The sequence below is a fragment of the Ischnura elegans genome, chromosome 2 (assembly GCF_921293095.1).
Source record: "Ischnura elegans chromosome 2, ioIscEleg1.1, whole genome shotgun sequence".
Taxonomy (NCBI): Eukaryota; Metazoa; Arthropoda; class Insecta; order Odonata; family Coenagrionidae; genus Ischnura; species Ischnura elegans.
In genome coordinates, this window is record NC_060247.1 from 138,490,595 (window position 1) to 138,506,995 (window position 16,401).

At 38.1% G+C, this 16,401-nt stretch overlaps 1 protein-coding gene across 2 annotated transcripts in view; it reads right to left on the reverse strand.

Annotated features, from left to right (window-relative positions):
• Nucleotides 1–5,470, reverse strand: part of LOC124154689 (inositol polyphosphate-5-phosphatase A) — a 61,419-nt gene extending 55,949 nt beyond the window's left edge. For both annotated transcript variants that reach the window (XM_046528570.1, XM_046528571.1), the window contains exons 1-5: nt 4,734–5,470; nt 2,324–2,365; nt 2,128–2,228; nt 1,145–1,232; nt 992–1,055 (exon numbers count right to left, since the gene is read on the reverse strand). In XM_046528570.1, the coding sequence (XP_046384526.1) occupies nt 992–1,055; nt 1,145–1,232; nt 2,128–2,228; nt 2,324–2,365; nt 4,734–4,796 (358 nt within the window). In that variant the 5' untranslated portion in view covers nt 4,797–5,470. The remainder of the gene's footprint in view (nt 1–991; nt 1,056–1,144; nt 1,233–2,127; nt 2,229–2,323; nt 2,366–4,733) is intronic.
• Nucleotides 5,471–16,401: the final 10,931 nt, after the last annotated feature.

Consider the following 16,401-nt stretch of genomic DNA (forward strand, 5'->3'; position numbering starts at 1 on the left):
AAATTCCAAAAACAAAACACTATCATAAACAGAAGGAACACTGAGAGAAAAATGAGATAATTTGGAGAATCCAAATCGCCACTTACCAATAAAAGCACATTCTGCACCATAATTTAATGTCTACGACCAATCAAGACACAACGTGCATACATAAGAAACTCTGCACCAAATTTTGGTGATTACATGAATACAAATTGTGACAAGGGCAAGCAATTTGACCAAGCAACTTGATGGAAAAGGAAAATTGCTTCTCTTTCTGTTTTATGCCTTGACACCACGGAAAATTCCAGGTCAATTCAACATTTCCCTGATATATCTAGAGGAAAAGAAATCACCAACGATTTTTTTCGTTCGGGATTTCTTTTTCTTTCGTCCGTTCCGTTCTTCCAGAGGGATGAACACCCCAACGTAATACGGTTTCCCTTGTTCCTTCTAAGCCCAAGAAAATCACACTTCAGTCATAAAAATCCAGAGTCGATTATTTGAGTTTGTAATGCAGTGGTCCATGCAATACTTTTAATGAAGTATAAAAGGATATTCCTAAGGCTAATAAAATGAAACATTTACAAATACTAAACACAATCCACTATACATATATCTATTTGTCATAGTGCATAATTGATTACATATAAATGTAATTAACCCCTTAAGAGTGCCGGGGAGCACTATCGCACTGCTCCTATCTCTCACGAAAAGTGCCATGAGCACGATAGCGCTCCTCCTCCAATGTCCAATACATATAGTACAGATTTCCTTAAGTTTGAGATCCAATTTTTTTTCCTAACCTACTGCAAAATCAGCAAAAATGCCTCGGCACTCTTAGCATAATATGTACATATATAGAAAATTGGTTGGCATCCAAAGGGTTAAATAAATCTTACCTTTTGGTGAGAAAAGACACTATCACTTGGCTCTTAGTGAGATTATGAGAAACCATTAAAATTAATAGATATCTATATAAGCGAATAAAATGCAAATAGGAATATTTTACCTTTGAAATCCCAGATTAGTGCATCGCTCACAGACTCATGAATAAAATAGAAATTTCCCAATGCCTATAAAGGTATAAGAAAGCATTTAAATATAGGTATATGATGTCATTACAGCGTCATGAGATGTATTACTAATGATCAATGATACTCACAGTAAATTTTTCTACTGATGAGAAATCTTCATCCAGATATACCCGTACTTTATCAAATAATCTTAATTCCTCACTTGTCATTAACAACCTATAATGTCAAATCCATTGCTCAAATTAGAAAATATTATTTTTATGAGTGAAACTAAATTTAACACTGATCTCCTTCAATTTTCCTCTCTTACATGCTGTATGTTATTGTTATTATTACATTCCATTGGATACAAACAGCTGTATTCCTAATGTCCTATTAGCAAAATTATGACGGGCTAACATTTATGGTAATAATGCCAGCATATTTTATTTTTCCAAAATATACTCACACATACTTGAAACATAACAATGTCTCTTTACAAAATAATGTGTTTTTTTTTTTCTCAGCAGTAACATATATAATATAATGAGTTTTCTTCTCGATGTCCGAATACACTTGCACGTAATTTCTTGGAGTATAGGTCTCTATTTTATCATGGATAAAAAAAATGCGAGGCCAACATTTTGTAACTTTACTTTTCCATTAAATAGGCTTGAAATGAAAATATCATAAGAATTTACCTAAATTTAAAATGCAGCTATCATGTCTCACATTAATTTAGCAATAATCAAACAAAAGGCAATTTACCAGTAACTTAATAGAAATATCTTTTGAAGTTATATGAATAAGGTAGGGGTAAAATTCAGTTATTTCTTATTAAATTACTGGCGAATTGCTCTCTAATTATTTTGCATGCTATATTTTTTAAATCTTATTTTCATTTCTATGACTGACAATGGAAAATTAAAGTTATAAAAAATACCTTTCTTTAATTAAAAAATATTAAGAGACCTAGATCCCAAGACATAGTCCACAAATGTAACATTTTTGGTAATTTAAATTTTATTAAGTATTTGGCTTTGCACACAATAGTGTTTTTTGCAAGAGGATTATTCATTGTAATAAACATTGATATCAATACTACTAAAGCGAATCAGGATATAGTGTTTACCTCACAAAATGCTCAACATGTTTCATGCTGCGCTCATAGTTTTTCCCCCCGACTTCTTGGCAGTGTAAGGCAACAAACTTTGGGTCTAACCTTGCCACCGTCTAAGTAATTGAAACAAGACTTGATTAGACAATTGCTTACAAAATTGTAATGATAATAAATAATGCACTTTTTCCACAACTAAAAAACAACTCACCCCCAGGAACTCTTTGGTCCATATTTTCAACATGACAGAGGGCTGCAAATTAAGGGAAGACAACAGAAATTGCATTAATTGAATTAAATTGAAATTGATTATAGCATCTAATTATGGCATTGCTGAAAAATTGTGGCACCTGCACCAAAACTCATTTTCAGCTGGACGCGAGTCTATTTTGACAAAGTGAAGGGTGCGGTTGGACCATGAGAGTGACCATTCATTGAGAATACTTGCACTCACTGACAACCACCCGGCATTTGCATTAAACAGCCTTAAATATTCCCTTTTTAAGTTCGACCACCTAATGAACCTACCTCCCCCTTGAGGCCTGGAGCTGAGGGAATATTGGAATAATCCAAAGCCTTCTACTCTAAACAACTTATCCTTCTTGGTCTGCTCCTCTCCCTGTCATTACATGCAACTGGGTGCCAGGAACTTTTAACAGAGCTTTAACTACACGGCAATGCCAATTAATACAAAGCTAGAAAAAAGTGATATCCCAATGATAGTGCCAATGATATTAGCTACTAGGATGACCCTATTATTCTTCCAAGAACAACTCTTTAACAAATTAACTCAAACTTTAAAAAAAATCTAAAGTATTACTCAACAGGAGAAATAGTACTTAGAACATATACAGGAGGAGAGAAAAAACGCACAGAAGTTCCACAATAAAGACAATTTGCGATAGAGGAAAAGCAATGGCACATGGGAATAAATACAGCTCGACCTATGCCGCTCAAAGAAAAATGTACGGAGAAGAATCTGATGCTTTTTGAATTAAGAGAACGCCTGTGATAGAGTGCATTTGTATTCAATGCTTGGAATTCTGGGAGAAATAGGGGGTGATTGAAAATAAGAGAGGCATTATCCAAAGTTAATTATCAAACCAGATAGCCATTAACAAAAAAAGTAGCCGACATTAAATCTAGATTCAGCTGTGAAGACGCATGAAAAATAAGTTAAGGATTGAGACATGCTTTTTCCCGTAATTTTTTCAATAAGCTATCTACAACAGCAAAGTTAAAGCCTTAAGAGAGAATATCTATGGAGAAAAGACAGAAGTGTGCTGTAATGATATAGGAATCATAATAGAGCCATGGAGTTGAACTCAGACAACATGTATTTGAAGAAGTGAAAAGAGTTCCGATGGTCAGAGAGCCAAGTATCATCGCACCCCCTGGGGCCTGCTAGTTCACCACTCCATCCGCTGCACAGGAGGTTAAGCTGTGCTGCCTTTTGTTAAGAGTACACTAATAGTAACACTGGGTTTTTCTCCAGCATTTTTCCCCTACGGTGCAAACAACCTGTCAGTCAACTCCTCCAAATACTATACCAAGGCATCAGCAGCAAGAAAAAATAGTACCTATGTAGGGATATCCAGGGGAAGAGTGGAGGAAAGGAAAGTCTTCTGAAGAGCCTAATAATAGACCGAGTGGCTCACATAATGCAACATGATTACGTGGTGAAGACAATCAAAGAACGAATGGAGAGGAAGAGTTTACACAACAAATGATGAAGGATGTAAAGAAAAAGATATGTGGAAGAATAAAAAGTTTATCTGGCTACACGATAGTGGGGAGGGCTGAGGAAAACAAATGTAAAGACTGATAAATAAACAAAATTTAAGGAATCCGGATTGAAAACTGATGCTAACATGTTTACGGAACTATATGATACAAATTATTCACAACACCAAAAATTACAAGCCATGCCTTCAGAAAAAAAATATTTTCATTTATCCAGGACACGGATCTGCAATTGGATGATGTCGATTGCGGAAATGCGTTAATATTATTTTCCAACTACAGCAAATGAACTCCTCAGTTCTGAGTAACCGATTAAACTAAGAACGTTAGCCAAAGAAAATGTAAATCAACTAAGCATGAAAACAGTGGATCCGTATTTCACTTACTGATCGCAAAAACAATTTATTAAAGCATGAATTCACAAGGGAAATGTACCATTTCTAATGCTGAGATATGGGAACTTCACTCGCCAAAAGAAATAAACTTTTACCACAGCATTTAACCCTTCACTTACTTGAAACTCAAGTTAGCAAGACCGTCCAACAACGCGAATATCATCCCCTAATTCTTGATTCTCAAAACATATTTCACTAACTAGATAATCACAAAAACTGACAGGGCCACATTTATAACACTGAGAACCATATCTTCAAAGACGCAAGTTTCTAAAATAATACATGAAAATGCAATCAAAATATAATATATATTCACAAGTTATTCATTTGCTACAATTTCAAAATACTTTCGGAGCAATTACTTCAAACAAAAATGCTTTTAAAAAAGCAAAGTAAAATCTGAAACTTTGCTTCAGTCTTTATAAAAGTTAAATTTAAGGCTACAATAAAAACTATGTAATAACGAGATGTTTACTAACTCACATCTTCAAAAATAGAGCCAACATTGGCCGTCACCAATAACATTGGTGTGCTTTTCCCCGCCATGTCTCTATCAGCCAATAACACTTATGAACCTCGTCAATAACTGCATGACATATCAGTTAAAGAGTGGGACTGGGACTGGCAGTCCATAATATTCTCTTCACTACCTCCTCATTATAAATTACATTAGTGGTCAGGTGTATCACTTGAATGGTTTCCCGTACATTTAAGCCACGCCTACCCAAATACGTCAATAGACCACTTCGTTCACAACTTTATTGCGTACTGTATCATAGAACTAATTCACGTTAACCCAATCGTATCTGAGATGAAGAATTTATTGTAACACAACACATGCAATCATGATGCCTCTGTAGTTAATCCATCGATGGCCACGGGTATAATCCATTCAAAGTTTTGGTCAGGCAGCTTACGGCGAACCGCAAACAATGAGATGCATAGTGATTATCCTTAGAACTATGACCAATATGAAACTTGACGTTAAATCAACTGTCTGGACTGGTTACAGTTCCTCTCCAACTTTTAATTGAAGCGGCTTATTGCTGATGCACACCATGTAAATGCGTAAAATTGCTCAGTCCCCCTCGCTAATCCATACCACGCTACTTTTGTTGCACCATCTGAAGTGATCTGAAGTATCTGTAGCCAATACATAGATACAGCAGAGCAGAGTACTTTCCGTGCACTCACAACATAAACCGAAGCGACATCACAACTTCAACCGTAGCCTACGTTATATACAAGGCCGTCCAACGTGAGCTGTAAACGGGCAGAATGAGCATGTCTGGAGTTAGTTCCAGTTGTCGCCGCTGGCGCTGTTTTGAGAACAAAATTCGTATGGGAATGAATGGCGAACATTTGAAACAGACGCGATTTTTGTCAAAATTAGTTCTCTTTTCGTGATTATGCTAAAATTTACCATATCTATTTAATTTTGGCCTTTATTTTTTGGTATTTTTCACGGAATAATGTTTTCAAAATTATAGGAATTTCCGACAAAGTGATATTTTCCTAAACGCAGGTCCTGTTACAGTGTCCGTTTCTTTTTTTAGCATAATTGTCCAGAAGTGGCCTCAAAATTTTTTGTAATATTACACGAAGCAATACCGGGTTTGTGCATTGCTTACAAGCAAATTCCGTCAGAAATCTTGGTAAAATGAATGTCAGTAATTGCTCTTCAAGTAGCTGGCGTTGCAGAAAGAGTATTGCCCGAATATAAAATTTTGCTGTCAAGTTTGCGCACTGCTTACACTGAGAAATATATAAAGTTTTTGCTAGGATAACGATCTATCTATGATCTATTCAAATGGTTCACTAATAACAGTGAGGGAGCACTTTTTTGACATGCGGCGAGAGGTTCCAGACACCCTATACATTCAGTTCTCTCCTCTGCGATTCGGACTAGGTAACCCGCCACGAAAGCTACTGCAGCTTCTCTCATATATATTTCAAATATATAAGCGATGGTCACTTGGGGAAATTTGTTAATAATAATTAATTAACTATCAAATAATTAAGCAGTCGACAAACACTTTTTCAGTAACCTTACCTAGAATAGGTCTACTTAATATCTCGAGAAGATCTTCCGGTTCCGTTGCAGGAGTTTCATGGCCCTTAGAAATGCTATTGAGTTTCCTGATAAGCAACAGTGATTTGCCATCTTCAGAGTCATTTACTCTATCGCAGAGAGGTAGACAGTTTTGAAATTCAAGTTCTTGGCATGTTTTCACTGTTTTCCTGCTGTCGGTAGAGTAACTTGACGTAGTCACTGGAAACGTTTACTCCGTCAGATGTCAGTCTACGGTCAAGAGACTGATTTCTCGTGTTCTCAAGGGTGTGACTAAAATCGTAGCTAAGGAATAGAGGCCGAAATGGGGCCACAAGGCGCGCAATGGAATACTGTCTTCTGAATGAACGCAAATGAATCCTTTCTTCCACTCATCAATTCGAACATACTGGTGTTTACTCTTTGGCCATCTGTGAAAATTCCCACAAAAATGTAATTTAACTAGTTTAATAGAGGAACACGTTTTGCTCAATTCCACCCAGTTTTCTTACAATTTTACGCTGTTTCTTGCGGAAAAAATGACGTGATACTTGCCAGGACCCCCCTCCCCTCCACGTGAGATTGGGTGAGAATCGGTTCGACCCCCTTGCCCCTGAACGATTCACGCAATCAATGAGTACCCCTTACACATAGAGTGGTACGCATAGGTGGATCCAGGGGTGGCACAGGGGCCCGTGCCCCCCCCAGATCCTTTAAAATATGCTAGATTTGTAATACGGTCCCAATATCATTTCGTTTGTTTTGTATGACGAGGTATCCTTGTGCCCCCCCCCCCTCTTGAACAAAATCCTGGATACGGCCTTGCTTGTGCCCCTCCCAGAAAGAAATCCTGGATCCGCCCCTGAATTGGTACGACAGTTTACATAACAAAATCCGAAAACAAGAAAAAGCGGTTTTTTAACCCACAATGTCACACCTTGCTTTCTTTTCTTGTGGTATGCTTTCTTTCCTTTTATAGTGGTACGTCATGTAGTATATCGAAACCTGCTGCGTGAACGGCGGTGATATATCCATGAATTTGCCATGAGAAAATATTCCCCTGAACCGGGAATCGAGGCTGTGATCTTGGATTTCCAGGCCACTGAGCAGACTTTCTTTGATTCCCATGGCAATTGTTCCGAGGCTCATGGTACAAGATGAGAGTGGCGGATCTATGGGGAGGGGAGACGCTTAGGAGTCGTAGCATACGCTATAGATAAAAATTGAAATTTTCATATGTCACTACTTTGACGTAAAGCATATAGCTAAATTTTCCGGTAAATTTACCAACTATAACGAGTCAAAATACAAATTATTTTTAACCTTATAGGGCCTATTTTAACGCTTTGGGACTGATAAAACGATCTACTACACCTGCATAATATAGTGCCTTTTTCATCAAAGAATTAGTCTTAAACAGCCGTTTTTGAGTCTGGAAAATCCTTACTTTCAAAATCCCCGAACCCCCCTTCGCCTAGGGGGAAATTCCCGTGGTTGTGTAGTAATTCACGAAGATAGGCCCCCCACCTAGTTGGTCCAGATCTATATCCGTCACTGCTAGATTTTAAACCCTTGTGGTTCGTCAAGGATGTCAACGCGGGAAAAAAGGACTTCAATGGAGCCGCAACCCAAGACTAGAGCTAGGGCGTTGCAGGGGGGCGTGTGCCTCTGGCGAAGATTTCAGAGAGGGGAGCAGAAAATTTTGAAACATTTATTACAAAAGTTATTTAACTTTCATAATTAAATTAGTTAGCCAAAATAATTAAAAATCATTTTAAACTAATATTAATAAAAGTTCTTCACAGCATACATACGGCGAGTAATTTCAACTAACGCGCCATAAAAAAATGGATTACAGAGGTATTATATTTTAGGGGTGAAGAGAGAAAGGGATCACGGGAGGGATAGTGGCAAACTGATCGTTGCACCCCCTTACAAAAGTCCTAGTTCTGGCCCCTTCACGACCGGTTAAGAGTCTCAATCCTGCCCTAAAGACGCGCATGGCGGTATGACCGCAGTTCGATTCCCGGTTCAGGAGATTTTTTTCTCATGGCAATTCTTGTATATTTGATAAGTTTTGGTTAGTGAGTAATCATTTCCATCGAAAAATGTTTTGCAATAGGGTCCAAAATCAATCGCCTTAGCACTAATTTTCTCGAGACCTCGTTAAAATAAATATCCTCGCTTTTTCTCATACTTCATTATTTTTCCCCTGCCAAACACCCTAAAGGTGGCTTGCTGGGCATTATGTAGATTTACAAGTATTACAAAGAATTTAGAGCCTCTCTTAAGATAAAAATAACGTAATTTCATCAGTTCCGTTGCTATTTCCCGTAAGATCTCATGTAATTCATGTTCTCAAAAGAGCGCCTCTACCGGCCGAAGACTCAACTACGTGCGCTGTCCCAGCTTTTTCTCGACGTTGGACGGCCTACGCTTCAACAATTTCTCATCGATCACAGCGCCGCAGCGGCGGGGAAGTTGATAATTCCCCCGTAGTATTTGTGCGTGTGTAGAAAGATAAAAATATTAATTAATGCCGGTTTTTGATCGTTCGACTCCTTGAAAGGGTGAGAAGCTACGATGAAGAGTGCGGTTCAGAATCAAATAATTCGCTTGGTACAGTTTAGCTGCACGAAAATTAGGGTTTCTGTATTCTTCTTTCGGACGAACGGGCAGATCAATATATCGGCGTTGAAAGTTCTTGGTATCGTCATCCGAAAGAGCGAAATTCAAATGCATGGAAAAGTTGTAAATAAGATTTGGAAAGGTAATTTACACAGTTTTCATCGGCGATGTTCCAGTGAAGAGAGGCGAGGAGGGAAATCTTTTGGAAAGATTGAAATTAGACATTAATTTCTCATTTATGGCGTGAAATTGCCCCAATGCACGAACAAAATGAGAACATTCGGGGCAATTTCGCCATCTCCCGTCCATGAATTCTCGCATGCGTTCTAGCCATTCACCGCTTTATACGACGCAGTTTTGACTGCGACTTCGTACACAGGTCAGAAACGGCCCTTAAGGCCTTTTTACACGGTACACGGAATTGCGCAATCCGACGTACGTGCGAAGGCGCAATCAAAATTGCGTCGTGTAAAGCGGTGAATTGCTAGAACACATGCGAGAATGCGTGTATGCGAGACGGCAAAATAGCCCCTGTTCTAATTTCATTCATGCATTCGCGCAATTCCACGCCATTTTAGAAATTAATGCAGCTCTAACCTGCGCAATTCCGTGCCCCGTGTAAAACGGGCCTTGTAGGTTCCCTCGGCACTTAAACGGTGGCGCGGAGATCCAAAGATCCGTGGTACGATTTCCGGTCCATTGGAATGTTTTCCCATGACTAATGGTACGGGTTTCTCAACTGTTTACGTGGGCGGACACATATACCACAGTGCAACGATTTTATTTGAAAATTTCGGGATTGGATTCAATATGGTAACATGGCAAGATTAGCAGTGCCGGAGCGCATTTTCCTTAACATTTTTTTACTAGTGAAACACAACACTGAGCGTTTCAAATATTTCAGCAAATATAGAGTAAACAAATCGAAAAATATTTTTATTTTGGTTACGAATTATATTCGAAATTTTGAGGCACCAATATTGATAAAAGTGGTATTTGTCTATTATGTCTATTCTTAACCAGTGTCGGAACGGCGTTTCGACACGTTCCGGCATAGTGACACCTCTGATTGGATGTGAATGATTGCTGGAATAGGGGTGTTAACCTCAAACGAAAATACCCATTTAAGTAGATGATAACGGTGAGGTTTGGCTAATAATTCACATTGGTGAAAACATTTCTTCAATAGGAGCATTACATTTTCTTTAGTGCTCCGTTGAAATTTGTGCGCCTTTGAAACGGCCAGTTTCGGCGGGAAGTCAGGCTCGAATGGCTCTGACGTCACACACAGCTACTTCGCTGACTGCACGCTTTCGGTGAACGCCGTTATCCAGGCCGTGCTTGAATTTGTGGATGCCGTGGTGAGAAATGCCTTCGGGCTTTGTGAGGGCTAATTCTACTACTGTGCCTAAAATGAGTGCTCTGATGCTCATTTTTATCATGAATAAAAAGAGGTTAAGACAAGAAAAAAATCTAAATACGCAGTAATGACATTTTTACGCTCCGGAAATTCAAGGAGTCAAGCAGGCAAGTTAGGAGTCAATGCATATTAATTATTATAGCACTGTTAAATATGTTAATCGTACTTATGAGTATATTTTGCATCAAATACTTAATTTTGTTACGATTTACTCAACCTTGGCTTCCATTTTTATTCGAATTATCCCCTAGTAAACGCTGAATGGTTCTCCAGGGGTACATTTCATATTATATCTTAAGTATTGTTGAGAGCAAAAGAGCGTATCCTCCGTCTATTTCATCTATTAAAACGATATTGTAAGTGTTTTCTTTCCCTTTTTAAGCAACTTATGGACCCAATACTTGAACGCACGTGACACAAATATGTTCCCACTCCTCTCCAAAACCCGCTTGATGAATTCAAGCGCCCATCGACTCGTTATATCATAAATCCATGTCACGTAATGCTCGTTTTTTTAGTTTTAAAGGCTTTTGATAATTTATAGCCTATAAAAACTTAGGTGACATTAGGGAACTAATACCGTAAAATAATCACCTTCGTTCGTCTCAGATTTGTCTGAATCATGATATGGAATGGCGAATTATTGTCAATATTTATTCTTGTGAATGTTACTGCAAGGCCCACGCACCGATTTTGGACGGCCGATAATTTACCGGTGAAGCGCTGCTTGCACACACGCCGGATTTTCATAGGTCAAAAGATAAGTTGCTTGGTTGTTGAGCTGGCGCAGGGGATCCGCAGTGGCATTGGCCGGTAGCTAAGAGACTTGTTACCAGTGCCGGTGCGCGGTCGGTCAGTGTGCAATCTCCCATGCCCTTCCATTGTTCACCATTGGAATGTTGACGGCCGTCCAAAATCGGCTTGTGCTTTGGGTCTAAGGGTTGAAAACTATTTCAGCGATGCCAGAAAAGAATACGGCGATTCAGCAGTTAGCTATATCCAACTTAACCCTCATATGGATTCTCTGCGCCTTAGCGGCGCTCGTGGTTTTAAAAGTGGTGTAAAAATTTTCCTTTCCAATGGATCATTCTGAAATTTTCAGTAGTCTATTTTTTCTGCCTTTTTCGTCGACGTATAAAATTTTGTTAGCATAGTGTCGATAGTTTACATTTTATTGGCCTCTAATGGAAAAAGTTACGTCGTTGGATTTTCGGCGCCGCTGCGGCGCTCAGTATTTCCTCGTCGCTACGTCATTGACTTCACTCCCAATGTTAATGTCAAATCATTTATGTTTCGTATGAAATGCTATAATATATTTATTATCATATTATTTATATTTTTAAACATTATAAACAAAATGAAATTGTTAAACAAAAGGAAAATTTTACCATACCTATTTCTTTCTATTACAGCTAAAAATCAAAATATTTGCCTCAATATGATGTTCATTGACAAAACTTCATCTTTTTACAAAATTATTCATAAAAACCTATGGCTAGTCAAAGTTGTTTTCTCATGGGCCGCCGACTTAGTTTTGCTTGGACCGAGAATTTCCTCATCGTTACGTCAGGGTCTGCACTTTCAACACTAATGTCAAAGTAATAATGTTTCATATGAAATGCTATAATCTATTTTAATCCTATTATTTAATTTTTAACTTATAAACCAAGTGAACTTGTTTAACAAAAGGAAAATATTACAATACCAATTGTGCTTTCTCTTTTAGCTAAGAATCATTACGTTTGCTTCGTTATAATGTTCATTGACAAAACTTCATCTTTTTGCGAGAATTATTCATAGAAACTCATGGCTATTCAAAGTTGTTTTTCCATGGCTTCCGACTTAGTTTTTCTTGGGCACCTTCTCCGCTCCGCGTCCACGTTACTGCCGTGGTGATAGCCAGCTTTGGGTAAATACTAGAGTGACTCTGTTTAGAATTACTCCAAGCAGCAATTCTAAGAAAAATTTAACACAATGCATTATCCGAATTCGTAGAATAATGCTTCCTCACCGTTGTGTGAATATTTCTCGCTGAATGAGTAACTGTAACTTACCAAGAGATTCAGAAGTTTCACCGACTACCCTTGAAGAACACATCGCACAGTTATTGTTATATGTCTTGTACTTTTCATTCGAAAAAATCCCTTTGCGGCTACGATAGTCTATACAAAATTGCTGGCGTTTATATAGCTACTGATGACGTGACAGTTTACCATTGAGGTGAAATCAAGATAACTACCCAACTAATTTCGTGATAGAAAATAATTTCTCTTTCCTGACGATGAGTTTAGACTTTACATGGTAAAAATCGTTTCATTATGAATAGATGAAAAGACAATTTACCATGAGGTGAAAATTTGTAAACATATTTCTCGTTTCTATGTGTACTGAAATGTACAGATGTTTTATGCATTGGGGGTGTTACTAACGTAAAGGGATGAGTGAGGAGGAGAAAGGAGAAGGAATGCCAGGAGGTTGTTTTGAGGTGAAGGGGCGGTAGTGTGTAGACTGCCAAGGATCGGGGAATACCCAGATCGTTAGGACAGGTAGGAGTAGAAAATCCTTATCGCAAAAAAGATTGGGAGTGCAAGGAGGCAATTAGATACAAAAGCCTGCTTTTTCTTCATCCTTCTAACGCTGCATGAAGGACAGGGAACAAAAGCCTTGTCAAAACGCCCCGCGGTGGCCCTCCCTTCATTCCAAGAAGGTCCAGCTCGGTGGGTCATTAGGGTGGTGAGAAGTTCAATCAAGTTTTGTGGGAGGGGGTAAGAAGGTGGTGAATGACGAATAAGGGAGCTTAGTGGGAAAGTATGGAAAGTAAAGAAAGTCTCAATGTTTGGGTCAGTGAAACGCTAAGAAAGGAAACGGAAAGAAAATGTAAGGGAAGTCCTTCCAAAGTGAGGGTATTTTTGTCACCCCAGAGCATTCTTTCAACAGTTTCTCACGCAGGGCTGGACGAAAGAAATAAGGCAGCTGCACCTTCTCCCCTACCACCAATAACACATACTTCTAAGAATTTATTTTTTTTTGGACTTCCCACCAATCCAGGAGTAAAACCTAATCTTATGCACTCCCACGCAAAACATATACCCGTCCATATCTAAGAAAATCTTTCGCTTGGGCTACACGTCCCCAGTGGGGGAATGGGGCTCCGTGGTAGGAAAAGAGTACCGACTCTTCTAGCTCCATTTCCAAAGAAGCGTTGAGTTCTTTGACACGCCGCTTATCATCCCATATTATTTATATTTCAAAAGCCATAATACTTGATTTTTTTAATTTCAGGACATAAGCTCCCAGAATATTCGTAAGATTTGTCTTGATCGCCAGAATCTTGTAAAAATCACGAAAGTTACACTCGTCTCTTCACACTTAACCTACATCTGTTCCATTATTAACGTTTAATAACTTATCCTTCTATATACACTGCAAAGATATAACATATGGGTGGACGCATTGAAGCAAAATTATGTCATATGGGCATAAACGAATTTTATTTGGTCATCATTTTTAGCATTTAGATACATAAAATCATAAACAATATAAACATTAAAAAGCGGAGTTTGCCGAGCTCTGCATATCAGAAAAATATTTCAAGCAACAATTACTCACGAAATTAAAACTTTCACTCAAAAATAACATGCAAAGGGAACTGAAATAAAGAGCATTACGGCAAGAAATGGAAAAGAATGCAGCGTTCAATTTTTTTTGTTATTACTTCAACAATAAGGGTTTAAATCTAGCAAAACACGGTAAGAAATAAAGATAATAGATGTATTTACCATTATCAATCAAAAAACTTGTAAATTCAGGCTAAATTTGAAAGATAATAGCAAAACATGACGCGGCGCCGCTGCGGCGCCGAGAATCCAACGACGTAACTAATTTTGTAAATCCATATGAGGGTTAAAAGAGAATAATATATACACTATGAAAGGAAGAGTTTGTCCTGAGCACAAAATCAGAAGAAACCACAGGAAAAATAATTTTTGTCACTTATTCTTCCGCCATACCCAGAGGAAGCAAAATTTACTAATTCATATGGTTCACAAGGTACTAAATACTTGATGGCATTACATTTTTTATATTCTCACTCCATGTCAAAGCTTGATTTATTGGATCAGGGGGCTTTTAAATTTGAATTTCAAAACATTCAATTATATACTGTACATTGCTGTAATTGGCTTGAAAAGACAAAAGTAGATCAAATTTGTTATGCTTCGGAAGAAATATTAAATTTTTTAAGCAATCTGAAATAAGAGGTAAAGTTGCGTGGATAGTAGAAGAAACTCTTGTCTTACTGATTTGTAATTGGTCTCCTAATCTCTTTAAGTTGTCATTTAATTTAATTTAATGGTGATGAAAATGTCTCTTGGTGGCAATCTTAAATATTCCAGAGGGAAAATCAATGACGTACATTGGATCATTAGGTATTCCTAAGTACCTCTTGGGGTAACTTCATTATTAAGTCAGTTATATTATCGTTTTCACCAACTCCAAAACTCTCGGCTGATAATGTGCTCGAGAATATTTCATCAATAAACATTATGTCTGGTTACTGTATGGTAATATCTGGTGAATTAAATCTAAGACTAAGTTAGCATCAATTAACTTCGGTGCTCATTGAATAGTAGCATAAATATTGTTCTTAATCTTTTGTAAATTATTTCCCTTCAAATAACTTAAATTAAAATTGTTTTCGACCGTTCGACTTATTCTGGAAGACAGCAAGTAAAACAACAAATCACGTTAACTGACGTTGTATTGCTGGCATTTAGTATAAATTTAACACTAGCATTAAAATAATCTTCACAGCAATAATAAGATGTCTTGCCGTTGATGTTTTTGGTCATCTCGCATTGCTGCAGTTAACCATTTCCTTCGCACACGAGAATTAAGAGGCACAGCAATAAAACGTTTTCCCGTATTTCTTGTTGTGGTAGAATTACAAAGCGGTAGAAAGTAATTTAGTATATACGCCTTTTTCCTAATGTCCTCTATTTTCACCCACGTTGTTTCTTCTCTGACCCAGGATCACAGGTTTTTCGACTGGGTTGACGGGTTCCGCGAGAAGTTCGCTGTGTGTGACGTCAGCATGCCTTCGGCAACCATCGTGCGCTTTCGGAGCGTTTGAGCCGGCCCTCGGATTCCACACTTTTCGCTTAGCCTTTTTGGGATTAAATTTTTGGATATAAAGGCGCTGAAACTGCCGCCGATATCCCCTCGGTGTGCACTTTCATTTAAGACAGTTAAAAAAAAATTGGTGAACAACCCTATTGTATGCCATGACGGCCCGCGGTACTGTAGGTACAGTGGAGAATTATGGTTTTCGAAATCTAATCGCATATCTGGATATATGCATTAAACTTTTTACGAGAAAGTGCACGAACGTTTTTTAGTAGGCAATGAAAAATGCATTTGGATACGAAAATATCAGTAGATCCGACACAAATCAAGGACCCTATACGAATGTGGATCGGAAAAAGATCCTGGAACCGTATATACCTAATTGAAATGCATGATTACGACAAAATTGACTTGTTCACTTTAAATTTCTTAATGAACTCTAACAGCTCTCCGCTAACAAGCAAGGACCACATTTTTCAGAATTTGAACTGTGCCTTTGCCTCTGAAATAATTAATAATAAGTTTAAGGTTAATAGTAACGTAATATCATATGCGGCTCGCCAGTTTTGATACTTCTCATTGTAAAAAAATTACAAGCGAGCAAATATGTTATCAATTTTTTCCACGTTCAGCCGTACTTGGCAACCCGTAATCGGCAAAAATAATCGACAACCTACTCCTCCAACCTCTCACTCCCCTCCCCCCCCACCACCTGACACGTATACCTATATATATCAATTTCAAATCCCACCTCTTCAGATTCCCTTGAGAAAGCGACCAGCATCGGTCGGGAATCTGACGCGGCGACATAGCCCAAAAGTTTTAATTCAACATGCTTCATCAAGTCTTTTTTCGTATTACCCGAATATTCTATCGTTTTCAATAATATGTAGACACTCACGAGACCCGCTTAATTGATGTGGCCGATT